Source organism: Falco peregrinus, chromosome Z, assembly GCF_023634155.1.
Source record: "Falco peregrinus isolate bFalPer1 chromosome Z, bFalPer1.pri, whole genome shotgun sequence".
NCBI lineage: Eukaryota > Metazoa > Chordata > Aves > Falconiformes > Falconidae > Falco > Falco peregrinus.
The window spans coordinates 55,040,055-55,051,236 of NC_073739.1; the positions used below are offsets into that span (position 1 = coordinate 55,040,055).

Consider the following 11,182-nt stretch of genomic DNA (forward strand, 5'->3'; position numbering starts at 1 on the left):
GGGCTCCGCCTCCCCCCACCCCTGACCTCTCTCCCCCCCCCCCCCCGCCGATGCCGGTGCCCCCTCGCTCACCGCGGAGGCCGGGGTCCTCCTCCCTGGTGCGGATCTTGCGGATTTTCAGTGGCCGCCCGCTGAGCGTGGCCAGCACCAGCCGCTGCCGCAGGAAGTTGCAGCCCGCGTAGCTGAGGCACTGCGCCTGGCCGGCCACGCTTCCCGCCATGCCGCCGCCGCCCCGCCGCGCCCACGTGGTTGGGAACAGGAAGCGCGGCGACAGCGGCGGGGTCAAGGGGCAGGGGGGGGGGGCGGGGCGGGGCGGGGCAGGGCGGCGGGCGGGCGGCGCTGGGGTGCTGCTCCGCGGCGTGTCCAGCCGGCCCGGTGCTGCCCGTCCGCCGCCTTGGCCCGTTACCGCGGGCTGTGGTAGGGGAAAGTGAACGGAGAGGCGAGTGTGCCCAGCCTCCGGGCCTGCCGTTGCCCCACGGCCGTGGCAGCGCCCGGCTGTCCCTAAAGGAGAGGCTGAGCGAAGCTTTCCTTCTGCATTTTAAAAGAAATATGGATTTACAGGAGTGGTGTGACAGTGCCAACTGCTAGGCCACTCTCGTGTACACAGAAGTTTCATAGAATAGAATCAAATATTTCAGTTGGAAGGGACTTAAAACTGTCACCTAGCCCAGCTGCCTGGCCGCTTCAGGGCTGACCAGGAGTTAAAGCACATTGTTAAGGGCATTGCCCAAGCGCCTCATAAACACGGACGGGCTCGGGGCACTGACCACCTCTCTAGGACGCCTGTTCCAGGGTGTGACCACCCCCTCGGTAAAGCAATGCTTCCCAATGCCCAGCCTGAGCCTCCCCCGGCGCAGCTTTGCGCCATTCCCACCTGTCCTGTCGCTGGGTCCCAGGGAGAAGAGCTCAGCGCCTCCCGCCACTTCCCCTCCTCAGGGAGCTGCAGAGAGCCACGAGGTCACCCCTCAGCCTCCTTCTCTCCAGACTGGACAAGCCCGAAGCCTTAGGCTCCCCTCACGGGACATTCCTCCCAGCCCTGTCACCAGCTTTGTTGCCCTCTGGATGCGCTCAAGGGCCTGAATTCACGTCCTGCTGAAGTGGAGGGCCCAGAGCTGCGTGCACACAGTACCCCGCGTGCAGCTGCGCCACCGCTGAGCGCAGCAGGCTGGTCGCCTCTTCCACTGCTGGTCACGCTGTGTTTGGTGTCCCCCAGGTGCCGTTTGCCCCTGGGCTGCCAGGGCACGTGGCCGACTCACACGGAGCCTGCTGCCACCCAGCACCCCCAGAGCCCTCTCCCCAGGGCTGCTCGCCAGCCACTCCTCTCCCAGTTTGAACTTGTGCCTGGCATTTCTCTGTCCCAGGTGTGGAATCCAGCGTTTTGAGTTGTCACTTTCATGTCACTGTTGGCTGTCCAGTGCTCCAGTTTATCCAGATCCCTCTGCAAGGCCTCTCCTCCCTCAAGAGAGTCAACAGGATCTCCAGTTTGGTATCATCACCCACGAACAGAAAAAGTCTGATAATCTTCCTTACAAATAACAACACTTTTTTTTTTCCCCCTCAGTGTTGTTTCCCAGAGACTAAACCACCCTTTCTTTAATCACGATAGGGATGCTTTATAGGAACTGTGCAGGAATTAGACCTCCTTCGGTTAGCTGCTTGCTGACTCAGCTTTTCTGATCGGTGTGCATAAGGATCATTTGTTATTTTGATAAATCAATCTACAAGCTATGCATCATATAATCATAGAATGGTTTGTGTTGGAAGTGACCTTTAAAGATCATCCATTTCCAACCCCATTGCCATGGGCAGGGACACCTTCCACTAGACCAGGCTGCTCAAAGCCCTGTTCAACCTGACTTTGAACACTTCCAGGAATGGGGCATTCAAACTTCCCTGGGCAACCTGATACAGTGGCTTAGCATCGTCATCATAAAATCTCTTTTCCTTATATCCAGAATAAACCTACCCTCTTTCAGTTTAAAACTGTTGCCCCTTGTTCTGCCACTACAGACTCTTCTCTCTCCATATTTTTTATAAGTGTTAAAGAAAATGTATTTTGAATTAAGCAATTTAAAGTGCTGAAGCTGCTAAATGGCAGAACCAGGCCTTGTCCCTTGTATAGCCCTAATCCAAGGCTGGTTTAAAATTTAGTCAAGTTAATCAGTAGGAGAATAGAGAAACAATAGATGATCAATTTGTATACACAGGTGCTCTCAGAAACACAGGTGTTTTTAGAAAAATTAATATATGTGAATAGGAATTGCTTGTTCAAAGACTAAGTGTGCTTGAAGGATTGTGTGAGTTAAAGGAAGCAGAAAGAAGATCGTGATCCAAGAAGGACCTTGGAACCAAGGCAGAGACTGGAACCGAATAGATGAATCACCTGGGACAGAGTCAGGTCATGGATTTGCAGAACTGACAAGACTAAAGGAAACTTCGAAGAACTTTGGACATTGACTAATGATTTGACAAGTGTATATAAGCTGTGCTGCATCCCTTTGTTCTCTGCCACTCACTGTGAACTTTTCCAACATAAGGCCCCTTTATATATTGAAATGCCACAATAAGGTCTCCCCATAGCCTTCTCATCTCTAGGCTGAACAAGCCCAAATGTCTCAGACTGTCTTCACAGGAGAGGTGTTCCGGCCCTCTGAGCTTTTTTGTGACATTCCTCTGGACTGGCTGTCTCAGGTCCTTGCCTTTCTTGAGCTGGGGACCCCTGAGCAGCCAGTTACATTACTCCAGGTGGGGTGTCACCAGAGCAGAGGGAGACAATCATGTCCCTCAGCCTGATGGCCATGCTGCTCTTTGTGCAGTCCAGGTTCTGGGCTGCAAGTACGCACTGGTGGCTTGTGTCCAGTTTTTCATCCACCAGTATCCCCAGATCCTCCTCTGCAGGGTTGCTGTCAGTTCATTCATCCCTCAGTCTGTAGTGATACCGGGGATCTCAACGACTCAGGTGTGGGACCTTGCACTTGGCCTTGTTGAACTTCATGAGGCTTACACAGGCCCACTTCCCAAGCCTTTCAGGGTCCCTCTGGATGGCATCTCTTCCCTCAAGTGAATCAACTGCACCACTGAGATTGGTGTCATCTGCAAACTTGCTGAGGGTGTCCTCAATCCCAGTATCTATGTTGTTGGTGAAGATATTAAATATTGTTGGTTGCAGTACGGACCACTGTGGGCACCACTCATTACCTGTTTCCGCTTTGACACTGAGTCATTGACTTTAATTTGTTGGAGAAAGCCAAGCAGCCAGTTCCTTATCCATCTTACAGGCCATCTGACAAAACCGTATCTGTCCAATTTAGTGGCAAGAATGTTATGGGGGACTGTATCAAAGGCCTTATATCTGGGTAGATGACATCTGTAGTTCTTCCCTTGTCCACTGATGCAGTTACTCCGTCGTAAAAGGCCACTAGATTAGTCAGACAGGATTTGCCCTTGGTAAAGCCATGTTGACTGTTTCAAACCACCTCCTTCTCTTCCATATGTTTCAACATGTCTTTCAGGTGGATCTCCTCCATGACTTTACCTGGCACAGAGGTGAGGGTGACTGCTCAGTAGTTCCCATGGTCTTCCTTTTTACCTTTTTGAAAAGTGGATGTGATGTTTCCCTTTTTCCAGTCACTGAGGACTTTCTCTGTCTGCCATGACTTTTCAGATATGATGGAGAGTGGCTTGGCAACTACACCAGCCAGTTCCCTCAGGACCATGGGATGTATCTCTCTGCATCTCACATAGATGTGTGTATGTTCAGGTTCCTCTGGTGGTTGTGAACCTGATCTTCTCCTACAATGGGAGGGGCTTTATTGCTCCAGTCTCTGTCTTGAAGTTCAGCAGTTTGAGAGGAGTGGGAAGAGAGATTGCCATTGGAAACAGGCAAAAATATTGTTGAGTACCTCAGCCTTCTGCATGTGGGTTGTCATCAGCTCTTCTGTCTTATTTACCACAGGGGGTGCCTTTTCTTTAATCTTCTTCATCTGGCCGACGTACCTATAAAAGCCATTCTTATTCTTCTTTGCATCCCTTGCCAAATTTAGTATAGTGGTGTCTGTCACAATTTGACTAGTACGGTTCTCAAGAAAGAAACTTTGTCTTTACTAGTAGCTATGGAAATTGCCTGACAGTTACCTTCCTGTACAGTTTCCTGTTGTGAAATGAGTGATTTCATCTAGTTACACTTAGATTATTACTGGATCTTGCAGTAAGCATGTATCCCAAACCAGGACTTGTCCCTGGCTAAACGTGCTGTGACAATTTTAAATGGGTAACTTCTGTATTTTTTAGCTATATGCCGTATTCTGCTTTTAAGCCTACAAATGTTTTTCATACATCTGTGTTTATATTTTTTGTGTTTTGTTCTGGATTGCAGATAAAATATGCCTTTGAAACACACGTGATGCCTTTGAATCACACACTAGCTTATAACAAGCCAATTTTGCCTTTCTGTAAGCTGCTATGGCAGATAAAAGCACAGAAGAAGTTTGAAATGAGATTTCTGTGGTGTTAAGGTTTTGTTCTGTCCTTTAGGTTGGCTGCAGCCTACATGATATTTTGCCTGCTTAGTCACATATTTATTGTGGTAGTGAGTAGTGTTTCAAGGCTATAGGCACCAGGACATCATAGTAGTCACTCAGTGAGAACTTCCATCTGTTTCACAAAGGTCTTTTTTGAAATAAGATCAATACTACTATAGTTGTGCAGGCTTTTTAGCAGTGAGAGTCCACAGCAGATAATTGGTGCTAACCCATGAGAGGTTCACAAGCTCTTCATATCCCCTGTGACACAATAGTTCCCACAAGAACTGTGAATAAAGTTGCTGCATTTTGTTTGTTCGTTTGTTTTAAATAAACTGGAGCACTGTCCTACACTAGCCCACTCTGTTTCCTCCTCAGCTGGCTGAGGCAAGAAAACAGCAAACTGAAATTCCTTGGCTGAGCAAGGGTGGTAGTGCAATAGTACAGACAGCTGTTTGTCCTATTACTTCTGTTCCTAGCAGTTTTAAGGCCCCAAACAAACCCTGATCTTGATCTGTGCTCTGTGCACATCCTGAGCGACTACGTGTTCTCCCCTGAATTCTAGCAGAGAGACATGATGAAAGAAATATGAGAAAAGCCAACATCGATAGCTGCCACAGGTCAAATCTTACAACTGTCAGGCTTTCTAGTCAAGCAAAGGAGGATTAAGATAAGGTCCTGCATTCTTCAGCTGGATCTGTTTAGAAGAGGGTGGGCGAAGAGGCTCCACCGTGGAGAGTTGGCCAAGTCATGACAATCACACCAACATGGCTACATGCTGTGCTCACTTTATTAAACAAACAGGTCATGTTTATAACTTAAACCAACCACTCACACGACTTTACACAGGTGATTGGATAAAAGTCTTTGGCCACGCGGGTGTCCGTGTCGCTGACTGGTGAGCATGCTGCAGGCGCCTGATCAGAGTGTGTTGATTCCATGGTTCCCAGGACTTGCTCCGCACCTGGCTTCCTGTTTGTGCATAGCTTGTTTTCTTTCTCACACCGCTTGTTCCAAGGGCAATTTAAAGTTGCTCTGCAGCTTCAACTAACAGGCCTGGGTTGTCCAACCCGCACAATGGTAACATATGTCCTCAGTCCTTTAAAAATCCCTCTACAGGTGGGGTGTGTGGAATGGGCATAAATTAAGAAATAAGTGGCAGAGGGAAGGGTAGGTGGATCTTCCCAGGAATTAGTTGGGAAAGCAGTTTTGGAAGAGCACGATATGTTTCCAGAGTGGGATGAGGAAAGCTGAAGACTGGGTAGCGCAGCAGAGGAGTCAGTGTGCATTTTCACTTCAGTAAACTGGTGGCCTGGCTTTGTGAAATTCCTAGAAGACATCAATGGCTATCTATTTTGGGGCAGAGTTTACACAATGTAGGGGAAGACTCTCTGTTTTCTTTAGGAAAAAGTAACTATCTAGCTGGGATCAAGGAAGGGAGAACAGGAAGTTCCTACAGTAAATAAATGCAAGCTGGGCAAAAAGAAAGAGGCAAAAGCTGTGAGTGTCAGAGTGTATGTTGCCCCAGGGTGATGTCTATAAGGTTGTGAAAGGCTAACAGTGCTGGTGGAGGTATAACAGTGCTTCCTAGGAAGCCAGGAATGACTGTACCTATGCTTTGCAGAGCCAATAACGGGCTTTTCGCTTCCTCCCAGACCTGTGGCAGCACAAGTAGACCTGAAGTGACACAACTGATTCAGCAGTTGGTCCAAACATTAGAAAACCTCCTTCCTGGTATGCCTCTAACCTAAAGGAAACCTCTGTTGCCTGTCAGTGCAGACATGGGGTGGTGCTATGCATAAATAATTGGTAAGCCATTTGGTGACATTTGAGTTTACTGACGTAAGTGTGCTCTAATGCAGAACCAATGCAGAATAACCCCAGGCATGGCTGGACAGGAAACTTCTTGTCTACAGTGTTAATAGGCAATATGGCATTTACAAGCTCAGTCTTCTGGGTATTACAGCAGTTGCTTGTTTGAGAGAAGTAAATATGATGAATTTGGAATAGGAACTCTTATAGGGAGGCAAATCTAGCCTTGAAGCAATGTACCTCCAATGTACCAGGTAGAACTGCCTAAAAGCAATTGACAGACCTGGTCTTGATGGCGAACGTCTTGCCAGTTGAACTTGTTAATGGGAACATAGTGACTTCATTTACAAATGGGCATGTTTCATCTGGTAAATTCGAGACACTTCAGGAGTCTTTGCACATGTGACTTCTCAGAGACATCCTCCCTACACCATCTTATCTCCCCTGCAATGCAGTTCATCTCTGATGAGTTCCTGTTTATACCAGCTGAAAAACCTCTCCTCACTGTTGATTAGTTTCATTAACTGCTGTATTGACCTCCAAGGTAAATGTTCTGCAGACTACCAGTGTAATAAATGCCAACTTGACCAAACACCTGCCCCAGGCTTTATGCCTTGAGTGTCCACAGTCACAGAGTTCCTTTGTCAAGGCTGCTTGTTCTAATATCACCAAGGGGAAAAAATTAAACCACCTGATTGCATTACCAATTATATGGAGATGGGGATAGAAAGCATATGACAGCAATTGATGGGCAGAAGGAAATATTCTTACACCTCAAATGTGACTATAGTTTTGCACTGCATGCTTATCCCAATGAATAATGTCTTTTCAGGCTGGAGATATGAAGTGATACTCATTCTTTTGGTAAACTTACGAGGCAACCTGGACTGTCAGATGTGATATTTTGGACCAACTGAGAATAGACAGGGCAACATTTAGAATATTGCCATTTGAGTTTGTTTAAATACTTGGAGGCATGCTATAAACCAAACTGTAGTAAAATATCTCATTCTTTAAGCCTGCTGTCTGTCATATGTCTGCATTCTGGTTGCTTGCTAGACAATGTATGATATAAACATGGAGGTTAGACTGATATCACCATATTTTTTAGGAGTAAATGGCTTTTTCTCCTGTGGGAGATGGAGAATGAATCAAATTTAGTGATTGGAATGACTTTGTTGTAGTGTTCTTTTTATCCTGTTCCTTTCTTTTCTTCTTCTTTTTTTTTTTTTTCCCCTTCCTCTTCTTTTTCCCTATCCCCTTTTGTATAGCACCGAGTCACGGAGTCGCTGAGGTTGGCAGGAACCTCTGGAGGTCACTTGGTCCAACCCCCCTGCTCAGGCAGGGCCACCCAGAGCCAGTTGCTCAGGACTATGTCCAGATGGCTTTTGAGTATCTCCAAGAAGGGGGACTTCACAGCCTTGCTGGACAAGTGGTCACCTTTACAGTAAAAAACTGTTTCCTGATGTTCAGGAGGAACCTTCTGTGTTTCAGTCTGCACCCGTTGTGTGAATGTTCACTCTCCCACTCAGGTTTTGGTTAACACACAGTTCATGCTAAGGCTTGATGCACACTGGGATCAGTGCCGTTAAGTCAAAGTGTGGGCAACATGTAGGCAGCACACGGTGGCCAGAAAGGGCTAAAGGTCATTATGCAATCTGTCACCTGCAATTTGCTGTCTCCTACAGCCATAATCCTTTTGCATTGGTTGTCTGGTACTTTCTTCAGGATCTGCTAACTCATGGAAATGTTGCAGACCAAACTTCCAAGCTGGCAGGTGTAAATATGCCAGCTTGCCCAAGAAGTATTTGAAGCAGATCCAACAGCAGCTGGACTGGTGAGGTTTTTGTGCTTCCTGGTAGAGGGGATGCCTGCATCATGACAGACAACAAAGGATAAGCACTGTCACCGTTGGCTAGGTAACTGTTTTGCTTGTAGTTGCACAGATTATGAGTAGTGAGTTACGAATTAGAGAAATTGTGAGTTAGAAACCTCATGACTTAAGTGATAAATTAGTCAATTAACATGCGATACTAGTCTGTATGAAGGGGACTGAACCCTTGTTCCTTTTCTTTCCTAATGAGTGCATAATAGAAGGTTTAATTTACAGAGGATGTGGTTTCGTAAATATTAGAGCTCCAAATGAACCATAAGACCATTGCCTCTGGTCCTGTCACCGGGCACCACTGAGAAAAGCCTGGCTCTGCCTTCTTTGCACCCTCCCTCGGGTATTGATATGCATGGATGAGGTCCTCCCTGAGCCTTCTCTTCCCTAGTCTGAGCTGTCCCGGCTCTCTCAGCCTTTCCTCACAGCAGAGATGCTCCAGTCCCTTCAACACCTTCCTGGCCCTTCACTGGCATATGTCCATGTCTCTCTTGTACTGGGGAGCCCAGAACTCGACACATCAGTCCAGGTGTGGCCTCACCAGCACTGAGGAGAGGACAAGTTTGAATCAGCTGTTCAACTGTATAGTTGTCTTTTGAAATAAGTATCAAGTAATGTAAAACACATTACATGAACATTTGGGAATTTGGGAGAGTTTTATGTAGCAGTCTGTCAAAATGTTTGAAGTCATTAACATGTAAGGGAGGAATGCTATAAATACAGGTTTTAGATTTTTGTACAAAAAAAGTCATATACTAGTGCAAACTGCTTAAACTAGTCATGTGCATCCTCACATGTATGCTGACCCTTGCTGTGTGATCCTCAGAGGAACACCTGCGCAATGCTCCATGTATTTGTTACTTACAGTAAAAAACTCCAGGGAAGCACAAAGGAAGGACATCTTGGTCAGCAGAAAATCCAGAAATATGTGTAAAAATGCGTATCTTTATGAAAAAGAAGGGACCACTGTTTGTCTTGAACTAGGATATACTGAAGATAAAACACTTACCCAAAGTTTAAGTTTAAAAGTTTCCCCAAAATATAAGCGGATGATCCTGGAGAATCTATGTAATTCCCAGTCTGAAGTACTAAATTATCTTGATTTCCCTCAGTTTTGTAACTTATGAAACATGCATTCTAAAAGGGACTTAACTGTATAGGTTAAAAAATTCCTGGAAAAATTGCATTCTTATTAAGGATAGGATTCAGAGGTACAGTTTTCATGTAGTTGACAGTCACAAATTATTCCCGACATTCTGTGCTTTGTTACAGGTTGAAATAATAAAGTGTAGTTTAAAAGATCTGGGGCATCTATGTATATATATCTTAGAGGTTGATACCTTGGCTTTCATCAGCATCTCATCCAGACCTGTTATTACAAACTGTGCTGTACTTCTAGGATGATACAAAAAGTGTAAGTTGCACCAGCCAAAATTTCTCCTGCAGTTCCAGTTCATATTTCTTAAAGCCCCTGAATCAGAACAGTCTAATTCCACCCAAGGCATTAATGGAGAGAAGGTCATAACTGTCGTAAAGTGCTTTGAAATGAGGTAAAGCCCTCGTCTCTCTACAAGAGCATGTCTTAACACTGTAATTCTGTATCATTTTTATAAGAAAGCTCAAGAATGGTAGGAGATACAAAGTGCTTGACATTCTCTGCCAAGAAGGTTGTTATTCTGGTCTGGGTTTAAGGAGACAGTACCGGTGACGTGAGAAGTGGGCGTTCAAACAGCTAGGAAAATAGCACTGGCCTGTAAAGAGGCATCTTCAGTTATTTAGACAGTATTCTGGGCTCCAGAGCAGGATTGCTTAATGGAGGGGAACACAGGCCTGTCAACACTACTGACTGGCCGCAGATTCTCATGCTCTGGGTTCTGGTCTGTCAAGACTCCAGATACTTGACAGGCCAGGGTGTCTGGAAATGTTAGCAGTAAATCTGCACATGTGAACATGCCAGCTCTGTTCTACTTGCAAAGTTCAATTAGACACGAGAAATTCAATTTAGTGCAACTGTCACTGAAACTGGGAATAAGAAAACTCCTTAACACCAACACAGCATTAAGAAGCAGACATTCCTTTATTGCAGCACTGGGTACAAGGGGGATTGCTCCACCTAATGTATGTTACATTCAGGCAAGATTATATAGATCATACATATGTTTATGCATTACATTTCTTGGAAAAATCATACATATTCACTCAGTAAAGGACACTATATTAATTGTCATGCATGCTCCTTACAGGTATTTTAGAAAACTTCTGGGGGTCTCAAACAGTAGTTGACCCTGTAGTTACAGCTGACCAAGAACTGAACCTCAACCTTTCCCTACAGGGACTTGTCTTGACCACAGTTCAACTTCTGTTGGCAAGTTTGGTTTCAGATCCAGCTTTGCAAGAAGATCTTTTGTTTTAGTTCCTCCTTGGAATTATTAATTAACATTTCCTTAACAATATAATGTTGCACAACTACTGTTTGATGGTAATTATCCATTATACTGAAACAAACGGTACATGGTGACAATTCCCCCCTTTGAGAATTATGATGTTATTCACAGCACCATTCTCACATTATTGCCCTATAAATCCAGAGTCTACACAAGGGAACACATTGTGTCACAGAGCAAGCGACAATGATCAATATTATTAGTAACAATACAAACAGAAATACTTGTTTTAACCAATTCAAGTTCGGAAGCCAAGACAGTAACCAAGAAAAGTCTAATCCTTCTTTTTCCTTAATCTCTGCTGCTAATTCCTTTAATTGTTGTATAGGTTAAAGCAAAGTCAAAGTTCTGTAGTGTAGTATAATTCTTGAGTAATTCTAATGGGGTTGGTTTTCCTATTAGGCAAGAGCTATATATCCTTTCCACCAAATTTTCAACTAAAATGCAAAAGGATGATGTGTTGGTTACCTCTCTGGCTAAAAGTTCCCAGATGTCATGGTTTCTATTCCATTTAGGCATAA

At 45.4% G+C, this 11,182-nt stretch overlaps 1 protein-coding gene across 1 annotated transcript in view; it reads right to left on the bottom strand.

Moving 5' to 3' along the window:
* RCL1 (RNA terminal phosphate cyclase like 1) overlaps positions 1-261 on the bottom strand; it is a 32,614-nt gene extending 32,353 nt beyond the window's left edge. The window contains exon 1 of the mRNA XM_055791264.1: positions 73-261. Coding sequence (XP_055647239.1) covers positions 73-220 — 148 coding nt within the window. The 5' untranslated portion in view covers positions 221-261. The remainder of the gene's footprint in view (positions 1-72) is intronic.
* Between the last annotated feature and the right edge of the window lie 10,921 nt (positions 262-11,182).